Raw genomic sequence first — 18286 nt, 5'->3', positions numbered from 1 at the left:
GTTATCCTCTTATCCTTATCTGCTGATCCATACTCAGATTCGCCCCTATTTAATTAATCCAATTAACCCAGTTTGAAATGGGCTTTAAGTCCATTAAGCTTTCATGCTCACTTCCTTTTAATGCTGGCTAGCTTGGCTCTCTTTGTATGGCGTGGGACCCTATCATTGATTTACACATCAGCCACATGGGTTCAGCCTAGCTTTAGTTACAAGGCCTGTCCGAATTCACTGTAGGACACAGTAAACCCCTGAGTCCATCACCATGGGCTCTTAATGGGCCCAACATTTACACTAAATGGTCATTGAGTACAGCCATCTTATGAAGGCCCAAGGACTGTGGGCAAATGCAAGATTAGCCCATCAGGTATAACCCTCAATGGTCTTACACTTAACCTCTCAACCCTTAATGATCAAACACTACCCGACAAGAGAGGACCTCCCTCTCGACTGCAATGTACAGTGTTGCACTCTCTACTCACATGGATCCCGAGAATTAAAATTTTTTGCAAACAAATTGAAACCATAATATATAAGTATATCTTTATATAAATATATTTTGCAAAACCAAATTTCAAACACAATTGAAATCCACTGCCGGTAGTTTAAGTTTCCATCAAAGAGAGTGCATTTCCCCAATCGATCACTTTGTCCAACAAAGGGGTTGATCATGTCACTATGATCACCCACTCAGATGAATTCTCGGACTGTCCCAACATACCCAGGTTTTGACCCCCTCTAAGGATCTCAATTATTGGCATATCAAAAATAACCCAATCCGACACCTAGTGTAGTACCATAATCGAGTCTAGGGGTCAGGTGTAACATTCCAGTTTTGCTCATCCATCTCCAAGGTCTAGGGCAATCATTGGAATTTTGGTCCAGGTCAGGTTTTCAAGAAAACCCACACTGCATGTACCTCAAGTGTCACCCTGGTAGCTGAGACAAGCCACCCCAACCAACTTAGCGACACATCAGTGTCAGCCTTGACAGGATAAATCTCCCCAGATCTATCCAACGGATGTGAAGATTCTAAACTAACACGAGTCTCATATGTGTCCAGTTTAAGGGTATTACACAGAAATACACCACAATAACATGAATCAAATATGTACTTTATTCATTTACAATAAATGTCATAATGTACATCATGTTGATTACAGCTAAGGGCATACACTGTCTAACAGGCAAAAGGGCCTAAGATTGGAAAAATATATATAAATCTCTCAAACTTGGTGGTGGAAAGGGACACATGCATGATCATGGGGTGGCTCACCAGAAGATGGACAGGCTTGTGGAAGTACAAACATGTTCTCAGGAAGATAGAGGAGCTAGATAGAGAATTAAATACATATTATATATGGACATTGAGATCCGTAAACTCTTTGACTGATGAACTAGCAAAACGTTAGAGCAACTAGAAACCAACTATATTGGGGTTTAATTCCCCAAGGTGGGGATTTATAAAAGATGGGGGCTAGCAAAGGCTAGCCCAATCTTGTGATGCTGGGCACTTAACTGTGTATCCCATCCTTTAACTGACTAATAAATCCATTGTTTGTTGAAAAAAGTTCTTGTCTCCTAGCCTAGGCTTTATCCTCTTAAAACATTACAGAAATTCTGTAATTAAATGAATAACTGAAAAACTGAAACATGTCAATCATGTGGCTTTGGTCCAATTGAGACATCCTACCACTTGGGGACACACCTTCTATTTCACCTGGAACTTTTGGAAGATCAATGCTCTTAGACAGGTTGCTGCAAAAATAAACAAATACATCAAATTTCTACAATCACATTAATTTAACAACTGCAACTGATCAAAAGATTTCCTGAAATAAGAATGCTTCCAAGAACCATCCATTTCTTTTTATTTATTTATTTAGTTAGTTAGTCATTTAACACTTTTGATCTGGGAATTGAGAATATATATATAAAAACCTGAGACAGTCAAGCAGAAGAACCATCACTTCGAGGTTCTGGTTATGATGTTTGAGCACTGCAATAAGTGCATCACTAGCAGATGATTGTACAGCTTTATTCGGTGAATAAACAAGGCGAACTAATTTTGGCAGAACAAAAGGAGGATCTGCAAAAAGAAATGAGTGGAATGTCAGTCAAAGAAAAACACTATTTTACAAGACTTCTACAGGTGTCAAACAATACTAAAAACTCTCTCTCTCTCTCTCTCTCTCTATATATATATATATGCACACACACACACACACTCCAAGTTTTTGTCCTCTAACCGGCGGAGAGGTGGACATCATGAATTTTATTAATAACACATGTACGAGGGTATTGTTAAACAGTATCATAACAGCAAGTCTTTCCTCCCTTCTCTTTCTTTTTAATGTCCTGTCAAATTTCTCTGATTATAGCTAGAAATCAAAACTAGAAGATCCATGCTGTGAAGACTAACCAATCTTTGGAAACAAATTAGATGCTTGTACACGAAGGGTAAGCTCTTTATCTTCAAGGCACTCAAGCAAGTGGTTTGCTATATCTTGCCTGCATATTCATGGGCACAGAAAATTCATAAACTAGCACTAGGGAAAATATATCAAAAGTACAGAACAGGAGGGACCTAAGTGTGCACAAAAACATATACCACATTGAGTGAGAAAGCAAGTTCACTGAATCCAATGATATATGGATAAGCTCCGAAACTACATTCATAGCATTTTGTCTTTGAGAGATATTTCCAGAAACAAGACGCTTTAAAACTTCTTGAACACACCAGCCATCTCCACTTTTGGCAAACCTTTTTGCGTAAGTCAAGTTTGAACTCCAATATAAAACATTTGAGACATGAAATTGGTGCACAAATGGAAACCAATGAAAAAATATAAGGATACATTGAACAGCATTCTGCAGTGAGCATAACAACAGCTCTTGTTGGGCTATCCCTCTCATCCAAAAGGTTTAGCAGTAAGGGCATCACTGCTTCCAATTGACGTGTGTCAAAAATATTTCTTCCACTTGAAATTTTCTTAAAAATGGTTTCTTTTAAGATACATACAGCTATCTCTATCACATCTTCATCAATGCATTGAAGCTTCAAGAGAGATGATGTGATCATTATTAAAAAGCACACTTTTGATACTTGAACTAAAAGAACATAAATTTGCAATTGGATTATTATATAGAAATCTAGCTTCCCATTAGCCTAATGCAAGTAGAAACATACACAGTAATAGTCAAAATAAACCCTGGCAAAAATAATAGTAGGGAGTAATTGAAGAAAACTATGGAAGAGCAGACCACATAAAATGATCCTACAAGTCCAAGGACAACAAGCTTCTATATTATTTGGAGGGGTTTGGGGAGGGGGAAACAAAAGAAAACCTTGGAAGAGACTGGTTGTGGTGGAAAAGTATGGGACATGCAATTTTGGGTAACATTACACATTAGCATCTTAAAGGGAATCATTTGTTGAGAGCTCAAATCAGATGAAACGATAGAGATATGAATGCTATAGCTGCAGCTATTTGTCAGGGTAGTTTTTGGCTTCAGAGGCTGTCAGTTTATAACTATTGTTCATATTTTACATCCTCCTACATACAAATCCTTTTTTTAGTATTATTACAATTTGTTACATTTATCTCTTTCAAAAAAGGCATAAACCCGCAATAATGTAACTATCCACCATTAAAGAAATAATACATGCAATTGATAAAAAAAAAGACATAATGCATGCAATTGATCAAAAAAAAGGCATAATACATGCATCAATATACATGTACAGATGCATATAATTCAACTAGACCAGAACATAACTGATCAAATCAGAGTAATATCCAATTAATAAACTGACCAACTTTCCAAATCCAACTTCAACTTGATTAGGTTAGATCAATACCAGAGTCCGGATTAAATGGAATGAATTCAGACCGAGTCAAAATCTCATCCATTTGGGGCCCTTTATGCATGTGATTCTATACTATGCGCAAAGAAGGAACTCTAGGACTTTCTTTTTCCATGAAGGCAATGATGAAAGAGGCCTCGACTGACCCACTTAAATTTAGAGTAGGCCATTGGATAAGAAGGATTTTTTTGAAAGGTGGTAAATAATTTCATTAGATATCAAGATAAAAAGGAATTATGAGTAGGGAAGGGCTTAACAGCATTATCCTCAACTAGCAGATGCTAGTTTTGTCTTGGTCAATCCCTTTCAATTAAATTGCTGTTGCATTGGGAACCCAGATATCTCATGAATATGAAGGTACCTTTGGAAATAATGTTAGTAAAGTATTAGTACCTTCTCATTACTTTGGTTGTTAAGGCATGTAGGCAAGCAATTCTGGGCAAAAAATAGAACCCCTAGTCACCTAGGTGCTAGGGATTGCCTAAGCAATAAAATTTAACAAAGAGAAAACCAAATTCTAGGTTAATTCCATAGTTTTATATACCAAAAACTTTTCTTTGAAGAGTAAAATAAAAAATTTAGATAAAATAAAAAAACAACATACAACCCGAACAGGGGCGTTAAGATTACACCCGAGCCAAATACCGCAACAGGAGATTAAGCTAACAAAAAGAAAACAGGGAACCCCCCCCCCCTTTTCAAAAGTATGCATATAAATTGAAAGAATAGCAACCAAAAACTATGCATATAAATTGAAAGAATAGCAATGCTCTTTGCTATATAACACTGAATTTCATCTCAATGCATGGCATAGCTTCATACTTAAAAGAAAATAACTAGGGGATAATCATGGGCCCGGATTAGCACCTATGATAAGGGCTATAGGCTGGGAGTTCGGATCTGCTGACCATGTTTACATAACCGCACACCAGGAACATCTCTTGTACTTCATATCATCAATGTTCCCAATGTTCAGCTGTGTGAATGTGGCAAGCAATGTCAGCATATCCAGACTCAGAGCCTAGGCCTAGGCCCAGGCCTGGGCCAGGCTTTGGCCCTAAGTCATTAAATATATTATATTTAATTTATAAAATATTTTATTTATACAATGTTTTCAACCTGTTGTTAACTAGAATGGTTGAACTGTTCAACCAGTCACCCGGAAGCCAAAATTGTTCTTTTCAATCCCAAACATGGCAATCCATAAAAAACCATTGACTTGGTCAAAACCCGTTCAGCCTAGACAATTAAACCATTGAACAGCTGGCCCGGCCTTTGGGTGTTCAAATAATTAAATCTAAAATAATCCTTAAAATTCAAAACTTGTCTCCATTAACCATTCTAATGATACAGATAAACCTGAAAATATTATTTGATTATTAAAATTTAAAATTTGTTAACTCTAAAAAGCCAAGAGAGGGGAGAGAGAGAGAGAGAGAGTTGAATTTTTCTTTCTCAGCTGCCACTGCTACCACCAACTCCTCCTCCTCTTCTTCTTGTATGTAGGATAGAATATAACCTAATATTCCAATCAAATTGTTCATTGACCCACCACCTGGAAGGAAAATGGGTCAGCCTCTATGTTGAATTTTAAACACTGATATCATATGACATATAATATATATATAATATATTATGATTTATATAAATATAAATATTATATTATAATATGTCATTTTATAATACTTGTATATATAATATATCATATAACATAAAATGAAACATACATCTATACAACTACAAAAAGTGTGAATGAGGCCTTGGGTTTCTGGAATTTTTTGACTAAAATACCCCTCTTGAATTTTTTTTAATGAAATTACAAGAGTTCTCTTCCATTGTGAGGGCAGAAAATGTAATTAAATCTTCTATTCAGTACATTCAATTACCACTCATTAAGTTCCATATTTAAGCCATTAAATATCATTCTCTCTCTCTCATTGAATCGTACATTAAAGTACTTTTGTTTCTTATCATTAAATTGATAAATTCCACCACTTAAATCCTTACACAACAATCTTAATGGTATAAAAACTTGTGTATCTTTAAAACAGACCTAAAAAAAAAACCACATTTTCCATCTAGGTGGTAGGAAAGCAATTCAACCATTTGGATCAAATGGGTTGACCCATGATGCCATAAAAAATGAAAATAGATAAAAATACAAAAATTAAAAAAAAAATAAGAAAGTGCAATTTCTATTGTTATATATTTGTCATATTAAAAAAAGATAAGTATGATAAATAAGAAATATTTTTACTAATGATAGAAATGGAAAGTGCAATTTAAAACCGAAGGGGAATGAAACCATTTTCCTACCTAAGCGGTGGGTTAGTGGTTCAACCATTCAGGTCAAATGGGTTAACCCATGATGTCATAGTTAAAAAAATAATTTTTTTTAAAATAGAAAAACAAAAAAAATATGGAACAATTTTGGGACATTTATAATATTATATTTTAATCATATTAAACAAAAATAAGTGAGATAAACAAGAATGTCTTTTATAATGATGTTAATGAAAAACAAAATTTAAAACCGATCTAAAAATGAAACCATTTTCATTTTGGTATCTAGATAGCGGGTCAACAACCTAATCTTCCAGGTCAAATGGGTCAGTCCATGATGTGATAATCAAATAATAAAACACAAAAAGTTCTAAAAAAATGTAGAACCTTGTAGGAAAATTTGGGCGCATCTCTAATATTATATATTTATCATATTAAAAAATAAATGAAATAAGAATTATTTTCATTAATGATGAAATTGGGATAAAAATAATTAGGAAAAAATAACATTAATGTCTAAATCATGAGTTCATGACCACACTAACTAGGTCAAATGGTTCAATTAGTTAGGTCACCATGTTATTAACCAAGTTAATGATTTTTAGCAAGAAAGTGGGTTGGTGGTAAATGGACCTAGAATTCAGATTGGATGATGGATCGACCAATCTAACCAATTAATTTGACCACAAGATTAAAAAAAAAGTTCTAAAAATATATCAGAATTGTACTTTCCTCCTTGTCAAATAGGCAACCTTTATTACGTCATGAATTAAATGGTAAAATAAAAATATAGAATTTTTTGTAAAATTTATACAAAATTTGAGCATGCTATTAATATTATATATTCTCCATATTAAACAAAAAGAAAAATCTATGCTGCACATGAATTTGGAAGACTTTTGACCAATCAAAACCTCCCCATGAATTTTAATAAATACTCCCTGATTGGTTACCACTTTTATGATACCGGTTCATTGGTTACAAATTTTTCTCGTATCATGTCTTTTCAATATGATAGTCGAACCATAAACAAAATTATGGTTTTTTTGATAGATAGAAGTTCATTAAAATTCATCATCAGCACGAAAATAAATGTCTGTTACAAGCATCCCAAGGGGAGGTGTGAGGATTCAAACAATCATGAATCAAACCTTACGATTTTTGTAGAAAAGGACCTAGACATAAGATTCAAATCATGAATAATCAATCATATAGTAAATTGTAAGAGTTGGCATCGTCCAAAGGTAGCTTGGGCTGCCATAAATCCATAATTGATACAAGAGAAATTGTCAATTATGGCAACTTGGTAGTATGGCAGCTTGGGTTGTGTTAGTGTCGAGTATGTAGGGGTATTTCTGTCTTTATACTTATGTTGAGGTTGTTGATCTGTGATATTATATTAGAAATAGTGCCCCTCACTTAAGTAAGGGCACGTGTCTTTTCCATTATGTTAGTAACATAAAACATGTCTGGCCAAATGGGAGAGAGATTTTTTCTCACATTCGAACCAGACTTTTCTTCTCTCCTTTTCTCCTCTTTTCTCTCTCTCTCTCTCTCTCTCTCTCTCTCTCTTTCTTTCTTCTTTCTTCTTCTCTCTTCTTGGCTGTTATCAGACTAACAGAACTCAAGGGTAGGCCGAATCATAATATGGTATCAGAGCACAACTAAACAACTCAGATCTGCCCAGATTTCTGTTTTCTGCGCACTCAGTCTAGGGTTTTCTCTTGATTTCTCTGCCATCGATTGGAGATAAGGGAAAGGGCTGAAAAGGAGTGGTCGCCCTCTTCCCTTGAAGCTCTTTATGCCTCCAGTTGTGTTGTTCATGTTCAGTTGCTGTGGTTTCTAAGAAGCCCTCCCCTAATCGATGAAGAGAAGAGGGTTGATTCATGTGGTGCAGTGGGTGTCTTGTGTGGTCTGATTTCTTTTTTGTGTGGTTTGTTTTTCGGGTGATGAGGCAAGAGATTTCTATGCATATTTTTGTTATGAATCAAATAGGAAGTATGTTTCAGATCGTATGGTGGGATTTCAGACTGTAGTGTGCTAGGGTTTATGCTGTTTTTTAGTGTGATTCGAAGGGGGAGTGGTCCTCATATAGTGTGGTGAGATTTCAGGTAGTCATGGGATAGGGTTTGTGGTGTAAAGAGTGCAATCTTCAACAATAACAAGTGCTGAAACCAGTGTGATCAAGTAGTATGAAGTGTGCCAAATTCAATAATAACAGAATTCAGCAATGAGAGATACCAGTGATAGCAAATCTAATGTGATGATACCTACTGACTACCTGAATGTTCAAATGACCTCCATTAAACTGAATGGAGAGAATTATGTTCCTTGGGCTAAATCTGTAGAAGTTTTTCTGAAGGCAAAGAAGAAGGTGAAACACATAAGGGAAGAGAAACCCTCCACTGATTCTCATGAGTATGATGACTGGGAACAAGAGGATGCACAGATTATCACGTGGTTATGGAACAGTATGGAACCCAAGATTAGTGTAAATTTCATGTTTCTTGACATTGCCAAAGATGTGTGGGACCATGCTAAGTTGTATTCTGGTCGAGACAATACAACCAGAGTATATCAGCTATATCAGGAATACTTTAATCTGCAACAGGGCAATCAGAGTCTTGAGGAGTACTATGCTAGTATGAGAAACATTCGTAATGAGTTGAATGTTTATCACCCCCTCACTTTTGATGTCAAAATTCAGCAACAACAGAGAGAACAGCTTGATGTGACTCAATTTTTGGTGGGGTTGAAATCTAAGTATGAACCAGTGTGGGCTCAGATACTAGGAGGATCAGCTCTCCCTTCCTTAGAAGAGGTGTTTGCTCAACTTCAGAGGACTTCCATTGGATCTACTAAGAACTCTAATGTTTCTGATAGATCAGCCTTTGCAGTATCAAGGGGTCGTGGTGTTAGAGGTGGAGCTCGGGGAGCTTAGTCTGGCCGTAGTGGTAGCAGTGGTCCGGTATATGGCCGGAGTGGTGGTGGTGGACCTACATATAACCGTGGTGGTGGTCATACTAGAGGTAGAGATTCAGGGGGAGCCCGTGGCAGAGGACGTGGCTCAGGTCCGAGGAGATGTACTCATTGTGGTATGGATGGACATACCATTAATTATTGCTATGACTTGCATGTTCCACCCTCAACTTGGGCCAATCATGCCATGACTAGTGACACCAGTTTCAAACAAGAGAGTCGTTCAGCTGATCAGATGCCTCCTACATCCACAGATGTTCCCGGGAAGAAGATGGTGAGTGTTCCCCGTGATGAGTATGAGAGGTTTGTCCAATCCACATCTCAGCAAAACATGGCTACTTTCGCACACTCAGGTATGGCTTTTTTGGCATCCACACCCAATCCCTGGATTATTGACTTTGGAGCCTCCGATCACATGACTGGAACTCTAGGTGTGTTTTCTTCCCTCTCTCATTGCTCAACATCACAATCTGTTACCCTTGCTAATGGTTCCACATCCTCCATTTGTGGTGTTGGCAATGCTAACATGACCCCCTTATCTTTATCCTCAGTTTTCTTTGGCCCTAAATTTCCGTTTAACATTATGTTTGTTAGTAAGTTGACCAAGTCACTCAATTGCTCTATTACTTTTTACCCTTCTTCGTGTGTTTTTCAAGATCTCAAGACGGGGATGAAGATTGGTGGAGGGCATGAAGCTGGTGGATTGTATTATCTTGACGGTGGTAGAAGAACATCAACAAATCTCCAATCATCTCTCTCCTCTCCAGTGGCACTGTCGATTTGGTCATCCTTCGTTGAAAGTTTTGAAGTCTTTGGTTCCTTCATTGAGTCAACTTTCTGTTTTAGATTGTGAGTTGTGTCAGTTGGGGAAACATCATCGTGTTCCCTTTAGTCCTAGGGTTGATAACCGTGTGTCGAGTCCTTTTTCTTTGGTTCATTCAAATGTTTGGGGTCCTTATAAAGTGATGTCATACAATGGATATAGATATTTTTTTCATTTTTGTTGATGATTATTCAATGATGATGTGGCTCTATTTAATGAAAGAAATGAGTGAATTGTTTACCATCTTCCAAAAATTTTATGCTGAGATTCGCAACCAATTTGGTGTTCACATTAAAATTTTTCGTTCCAATAATGGTTGCGAATGTTTCTCTTCATCATTTCAAGAATACTTAGACCAATATGGCATTATATATCAGACCTCATGTACCTACACCCCACAACAAAATGGGGTGGTTGAGAGAAAGAATCATCATCTTTTGGAAACAGCTCGATCCCTCATGCATCACATGAATGTTCCCAAACCCTTTTGGAGTGATGTGGTGCTTACTTCTTGCTTTTTGATTAATCGGATACCCACGTCTATCCTTGATGGTCATTCCCCATTCACTACCTTGTTTCCCACCTTGTGTTCGTTTCCTCTTTCTCCTCGGGTTTTTTGGTGTGTCTGCTTCGTCCATAATCTAGGCCTCAGGAAGGACAAGTTAGATGCACGATCCATTAAGTGCATCTTCCTTGGCTATTCCCGGACCCAAAAAATAGCTAGAGGGATTGTGCATCTAACTCATAGAGTGAAGACAGACAGCACGAGAGTGAGAAGGATTTGGAGTTCCACTCCAGGAAATAAACTCTTCCCTCAGTTCATCCAAGAGAAGTGAACAGTGACGATGTGAATCTTCCAAGTGCAAGTCTGCTAGGAGGGGGTTCAAAGGCAAAAGAGGCGGCACTTTCCTCAACTAGGGATGCAGCTCCAAAGCAGGGTATCTTAGAGAATATAAGCCACACAAAAGTTTCAGTAGCACTCTCTTCCCCCCTCTTAGAGAGTCAAGAGGCTTTAGCGTTGCCTGTAGCAGTATTAGAAGACAACGGCGGTTTTGAAGGTTTGCCCTCTTTAGCAGAAGCCCAGATGCAGCCAGCACCAGAACCGTTAGCAGTAATTCTTCCAGCCAACGAGGTCCAGCAAACTCGGCCATAACAAGTGAATTTAAGGTACATAGAAGATAATGAAATTTCCAAATTCCAACTAGGTTATGTCCAAATTTCTCGACTTTGGAGAATTTTTGGGGGTTTCTTTCAAGGGGATGGAAGAGGAAACTAAAGCCCTCTTGGTGGCCATTGAAAATAGAATTTTAGTTGAAAAGGGTAAGAATAATAGAAGGCAATCGAAGGAATTATTAAGGCTGGTGTGGGGTTTAAACGATAGCACAGGAAGTGAAGAAGTAATAACTCCTCAAGAAATTAATAATGGAAAATGTAAAAATAACATCGTGGAATGTCCAAGACCTAGGCTCAGGCAGAAGAAGAATAGTAATTGGGGGTTTTTAAAGGAAAAACAAAAAAAAAGGTCAGATTTTCTGTTACTACAGGAGGCAAAATTACAAAAGTTACCTTTCAGAGTAGTGAATAGTGTTGGGGGTTTCGATCCATATGATTGGCTTAAATTCCAGCTTTAAACACCGCAGGTGGAGTAGCACTTATCTGGAATACCAGTTCCTTCAAGTTGCTAGATAAACATGTGGGGGCTTTTTCAATTTCAGCTAAGTTTCTTTGGGAGGCAAATAATTTGCAGAGTGACAGGGGTGTATGGGCCAGTACATTCCAGGTTAAAGGATGATTTCTGGAAAGAGTTAGACTATGTCAGAGAAAGGTGGGGAGGACCTTGGGTGTTAGGGGATGATTTCAATGCCATTGTTACTCCATCAGACAAAAAAGGTTGTTCCAGAATTAACAGAAGTATGAAAAAATTTATGGGTTTCATCCAGAGATGGGACCTGATAAACTTGTCGCTTTCTAGAGCAAAATATACTTGGACCAATAATCAGGAAGAGCCATCCCTAGTCAGGCTAGACAGATTCCTGATTTCTCCTGAATGGGAAGAGATTTTCCCCAATTCCAGTCAGGAAGCCTTGCCAAAGGCAGTGTCTGATCACATCCCTTTCAGACTGGAGCATTGCTGGCTGGATCCAAAGGATTTGATGGCAAATGTAAAGAGGTGGTGGACTGAAATTTCTTTTGAAGATTCAGCAAGCCATGTATTTTTTAAAAAACTCAAATGGTCGAAAGGAAAAATTAAGTCGTGGCAAAAGGAAAAATCAAAGAGTAATGAGGAAAAAAGGGAAGAGTGTTTGAAAATCATAGCTGATATTGATGCGGAGGAGGAAAGCAGGTCTTTGGAAGAGGAGAAAAGAAGAAAAAAGGTTCACAACTAAGAAGTTGTTTGACTCCCTGATGTACCAAAATGAAGTCAGATGGAGACAAAGATCAAGAGCTATGTGGCTGAAAGCAGGTGATAACAACACTACCTTCTTCCACAGGGTAGCCAATGCAAGAAGAAGGATCAATTCCATAAATAGGCTGGAAATGGGAGGTCAATTAGTGGAACAAGAGAAAGACAAACCAGATTCTTTTGTTGGTTTTTACAAAGATCTCTTCAGCAAACCCTGCAAGAGAAGATCAAAATTGGATGGTTTGACGTTTGATTTTCTGTCAGATCAGCAGGCCTCAGATTTAGAAAAAGCCCTTTTCAGAAGAAGAGGTAAAGAAGGCTTTAGAAGAGATGGAAGGGGAAAAAGCTCCAGGCCCGAATGGGTTCACAATGTTATTCTTTAAGAAATTCTGGGAGCTTCTTAAAGCTGATGTATTAAAGGTTCTGGAGGAATTTCATGATTCTGCAGCCTTGGAAAGAAGCTTAAATGCAACTTTTATATCCCTAATCCCCAAGAAGAAAAGAGCTACTGAACTAAAGGATTTCAAACCAATCAGCTTGGTTGGAAGTGTGTACAAAATTTTGGCCAAAATTCTGGCCACTAGGCTAAGAAAGGTGATAGATTCCCTGATCTCCAAGTACCAAGGAGCTTTTGATCACAACAAGCATATTCATGATGTAGTTCTCATAGCCAATGAGCTAATTGATTCAAGGAAAAGAAGTGGGAAGAGTGGGTTGGTCTGTAAAATAGACTTTGGAGAAGGCTTACGACCATGTCAATTGGTCTTTCTGGATTATTTGTTGGAAAGAATGCAATTTGGCTCAAGATGAAGAAGCTGGATAAAAGTATGCACATCCACTCCAAGATTCTCTGTGCTTGTTAACGGTACAGCGAGAGGTAATTTTAACAGTTCGAGAGGATTAAGGCAAGGGGATCCTTTGTCTCTTCTCCTTTTTTAATAGTGATGGAAAGTCTAAGTAAACTGGTAGACAAGGCTGTGGAGAGGGAGCTGTTGGAGGGTTTTCAAGTGAAGCCAAATGGTACTGCTATTCCTATTCTGCAATACGCAGATGATACCCTCTTTTTTTGTAAGGCATCAGAGGAACAAGTTCTTAGTATGAAACATCTCCTTTTCTGGTTCGAGATTGTATCAGGCCTAAAGGTGAACCTAGCAAAAAGTGAAACGATAGCAGTGGGAGAGGTCTCTAACATTTAAAGTCTGGCTGATTTGTTGGGCTGAAGAGTTTGCCTTCTACCTACAAACTATTTGGGCTTGCCACTTGGTGCCAAATGCAGATCCAAAGCCATCCGGAACCCAATCTTAGAGAGGGTGGATCAAAAATTGGCCACTTGGGAAGTTGGTGGGAAGATGACTCTTATTATTAAGAATGTTTTAGCAAGCCTGCCAACTTATTTTATGGCTCTTTTTCCAATCCCCTCGGAGGTAGTAGAGATTTTAGAAAAAAAGATGAGAGATTTTCTTTGGGTGGGCTGGAAAGACTCACAAGTACCATCTTGTGAACTGGGGTCAGATCTGCAAACCCCAATCACAAGGAGACCTGGGGATAAGAAATTTAAAATCCTTTAACATAATTAGGTAGCTGGCTTTGGAGGTTTGCTGCTGAGCCAAATAACCTATGGAGGAAAGTAATAGCCAAGAAAGATGGGCTAGATAATAGTAGATGGGAAAGTGGTTCATCCCTATCAACATACAGGTGCAGTTTGTGGAAAGGAATCTGCAGAGCTTCAACCCTTTTCAGAAGTGGCATCAGATTTAAAATAGGAGATGGAAGAAGGATCAGATGCTGGCTGGACCCTTAGACTAGAGAGAGCTGTTTCCCATCTTGTTCAATTTGGCAGTTGATAAAGAGGTGCTGGTAGCTGACTCTTTTGTGCAGAGAGGTAATAGCATCTGTTGGACTCCTTTTAGAAGGGACTTAAATGACTGGAGAGATTCAACAGGTAGGAAATCTCCTAGCTCTTCTCCAAGCTCAGTAGAGTTCTCAGTAAAATCCTTCTACAGCTCAATAGTATGAGGAAATAAAGTCCCTTTTCCTACCCGGGCCATCTGGGGGACAGTGGCGCCCTCAAAAGTTAAATTTTTTGTATGGGTGGCAGCTCTAGAGAAATGCCTTTCCAAAGAGATGCTGGTGAGGAAAGGTTTGATCTGCAGTGACCTGAGGCGCAGCCTTTGTAGTGTGGAGACGGAATTGGTTAATCATCTGTTTTTACACTGCAAGTTTGTCTCAGAGATCTGGAGCTACTTCATAAAGATTCAGAAGTTAAGTTGGTGCATGCCTGCCTCAGTTAAAGCACGCTTGGAGGCATGGCATGTACCAGAGATGACAAATAAAGGAAAGGTTTGCTGGTCCTCCTCCTCCATTCCTTTGGCAATTCTCTGGGCTGTGGTTTGAAAGGAACAGTAGGATTTTTTCACAAAGTCTCCTCCGAAGCCAAGGTCATCAACATGGCCATAGAGTTTGTTAGAAGTTGGTTGTCTATACATACAGATTTTAAGGATGATACACCTGATTGTACTTTTTTGAGGATGGCCTTTTTTTGAGGTCCTCCTGGTTTGTTTTTTGTACAGACTCTCATTGTACAAAGGACCCTTTGATTAATACATTTATAGTTTACCTTTGCTCAAAATATATATAGTAAATTGTAAGATTTTGAAAACAAACTTCTTGCTCATTCTTTGGTGGACAGCAAGCTAACTACTTGCTACTCCATCCCTGTTCTTCATTCTTAATCACCCCCAAACCTCTCCTTCACCCCACAAAGCCCACCACCAGATCTGAAATTTGTAGGACCCCTACCCTATCCTACATCACTTAGCCTTGAGGATGAACACTTTGCTCAGTTGGATTAGAACTTAGAAGATCATGTAATGATGTTGCAGACTCTCTAACAAGATATGAGGTGGACCAGGGTATATCATATTGGGAGTCTACTCTCCCTAGGTAGATCTTTGGATATGAATGCAACTTGGGCTGGGTTGGGATCAAAATTTGTTAAGTTTTCAATGATGTTGCAGACTCTCTAGCAAGATATGAGGTGGACCAGGGTATATCATATTGGGAGTCTACTCTCCCTAGGTAGATCTTTGGATATGGATGCAACTTTGGCTGGGTTGGGATCAAAATTTGTTAAATTTTCAATGGCCCAAAATGCTAACCCAAGCCTGATGTATTGAAATTCTTCGAATCAGGAAATATGACTTGCAGCCCTACCTTTGGACACATATATGATATCGTGGCTCAGCTTTCATCCCTTGAAAGAGCCCGTTTGGGAGGGCTTCTGTGGTGATTGAACTGTGCTGAAAGAGCTGCTTTCGAGAAGCTACCTACAATAGCATCACTGGGAAGTCGATTTTTGGGCTCATATAAGCCTATCTTTTGGCTTTCTAGATTTTTACTGAACAGGGCTTCACGACTTTCCAGGTTTCTTGGCTCATACCATGCCAAAAGCCGCTGCATGAAAGCCCTCCAAAACGGGCACAAAGAGTCATGCTTGCTGCAGTGCATTATTATCTCATCTTTGATAAAATTTCTTGACTCTGTTACTTATCAAAATAAATTTATCCATAATATTGCATTAACTCCAATATAAACAGCAGTTGCATAAATACCTGTGATAAAACAACACACGATATATGTGATCCATATTCTGATATTGCAATTTCAAATTGCTTGTTGTCAAGGCGTCCCAGTAGAAGGGATATGCAAGTCAAAAAAAAAATGTTGGTCCCTATACCACTATTTTTATTCGCAGAATGCTCAGCAGTGTAGTCATCCATGTAGAACTGCACATATTTTTCAGATCAGAAACTGGAAATTAAGGAGCAAATGAACAACAACAATAACAACAGTAGAGCTTGAAATAGATAACAAGTAATGCAATAATACAAATGAATCATGATATTACAGTTAATCCAGATGCATTTAAAGAATTGCAATTATAGCTATCATTTGTATTATTTGCATTCTATCTACTCAATCTGAAAACACATTGTGACAGAGAACAAGGAATTAAGGTATTTACCTAATCTATAACTCAAATAGCAGATACCAAACATCTTACGAGCAGATATTCAGTACTATATCCAACCAAAGCAAAGAGGAGAAGTTTTTCTTTTTTTCTATTTTATTTTATTGGTAACAAGATAAAAATGCATTAAAGCAATAATGAAAAGTCACTAGTACAAAATTATAGTGATCACTGAAGAACATTCCCTACAAAGGACGGAAAGTTAAAGAAGACAGGAATTGGAAACGTCAAAGATATGGTTTTAACCAGTCTTAGACCCATTGATGTAGCTCAACAAAATACCTAAGTGGGAAAGGAAATTATGGAGTACAATTCCTGCAGCAATTTCTTGGTGCATTTAGGAGAGAAATCAGAGAGTATTCCAGAACCAAAAGTTGCTCAGTGGATGAACTTATCAAGAAAATTATGGGAACTATTCACTCCTGGGTAGTTGGATAAGTTGTGACTGGTTTTCGGACAACTTATGGATCTATGGCAAGAATTCTTATTCTTAGGTAATTTGTTTTTTTCTTTTTTATTATCAGATAAATTGTTATGAAGTTAAGATCAATTTCTCAAGCCTTAAGTTTAGTTTAAGGGCTTCATTTTCTTACAGTGTTATTAAACCATTCTAAGCAAACCTCGAAATATAAATGTTAAAAGAATTAGTCTTTCTGGGTGTATTGGGCAGCAGGATAGAGAAGTCTTTTTATCTTATTTTATGGACAGTCATGTCCACTATTTATCATAAACAGGGGCATATTTGTAATTCAGAAATCTTTTTTTATGAATATAAAGGTGGATCAACTACTTAGAGGGCATTAAGACAGTCTAATCCTTCTCTAAAACAGATCGGCAGTTTTTCTCTTCTCCTTCTTTCTTCCTTTTTTTCTGGTTTGAACTGCACTATAGCTCTGCTGTACCTTTTTTTTTATCAATAACTTTGAAATTTTTCATAAATTATAAAGTTTTAGGATACAACAAGAAGCTGTGAAAGAAATCGGCTTAGTAAGCTGACCCCGGACAGAATTACAAATGTGCCCAAAACATGTGTTCTTTGAACCCCTTGCTTTGCTAAGCTATCTGCCAAACTGTTGGCAGATCTCCTAACCCATCCCACCTGGATTGACATGTTCCTTGACATCCATTTAAATCTTCGGAAATCATTCTTCAACTGCCATGTCACCCCTTCCCCTTTCTGCAACCATTTTATCACCGCTTTTGAGCCTCCCCCGATGATCAGTCTGTTAATACCCAACTCTTTAACCTTCTCAACCCCATATGCTGCAGCTAGAAACTCTGCCCTTACCACATCACCCTCCTCCATAAGACCGGAGTACAGAGCACTAACAAGTCCATTTTCATCTCTAATGGCCCCCCCAATGCCTGAAGGGCCTGGGTTACCCACACAACTCCCATCAAAGTTCAGCTTCTTCCAACCATCTGTTGGAGGAGACCAAGCCTCAAAAAATTGTTGTCTCATAGATGATGAGGCTGAGGCAGCAATAAGTCCCCAAACCCTGAAAAAGTCTTCGATCTTAAAAGCTGAAAACAGCTTCAAGATTTTTACCCAATGTGCCACCCTCAATGTTATTGTTTCAACTAAAGGTTCCTTACATTTTTCTTTTCCTTCAAATATTCTATCATTTCTTTCCTCCGAAACGGTCCAAAGTATTGCTGCTCTAGTACACCTCCACATAATCCTACCCCTCCTTTTCATGCCATTGATACCATTAGGGCTGAATAAACCTTCCACCCTGTCAGGAGAGGACCACCTGCACCCAAAAAGGAAAGTAAACCAATTCCAAATAAATCTGACAAAAGGGCAAGATATTAGAAGGTGGAAAGCAGTCTCACCATGCAACTTACACAGGACACACCAGTTAGGGGACAAGCACCAATTTGGTCTTTTCCTTTGAAGTA

General features: G+C 38.1%; 1 protein-coding gene across 13 annotated transcripts in view; it reads right to left on the bottom strand.

Annotated features, from left to right (window-relative positions):
- The window catches only part of LOC104597470 (ARM repeat superfamily protein), a 79457-nt gene that overhangs the window by 44381 nt on the left and 16790 nt on the right, over positions 1–18286 (bottom strand). For 10 of the 13 annotated variants that reach the window (XR_002022690.2, XM_088891123.1, XM_010259020.3 and 7 more), the window contains 6 exons: positions 15966–16139; positions 2856–3055; positions 2609–2761; positions 2420–2508; positions 1939–2086; positions 1691–1755 (listed from right to left, as the gene is read on the bottom strand). Coding sequence is in view for 12 of the 13 variants with exons in the window: in XM_088891123.1 (XP_088747249.1) it covers positions 1691–1755; positions 1939–2086; positions 2420–2508; positions 2609–2761; positions 2856–3055; positions 15966–16139 (829 nt within the window). In the remaining variant the exon portion in view is untranslated. The remainder of the gene's footprint in view (positions 1–1690; positions 1756–1938; positions 2087–2419; positions 2509–2608; positions 2762–2855; positions 3056–15965; positions 16140–18286) is intronic. The other 3 variants (XM_010259023.3, XM_088891122.1, XM_088891128.1) reach the window with 1 other exon arrangement.

This window comes from Nelumbo nucifera, chromosome 7, assembly GCF_055504915.1.
Source record: "Nelumbo nucifera cultivar China Antique chromosome 7, China Antique-T2T, whole genome shotgun sequence".
In the NCBI taxonomy this organism is placed as follows: Eukaryota; Viridiplantae; Streptophyta; class Magnoliopsida; order Proteales; family Nelumbonaceae; genus Nelumbo; species Nelumbo nucifera.
Note: the sequence above shows the minus strand (reverse complement) of the source record. Positions and strands in the feature narration are given on the sequence as shown.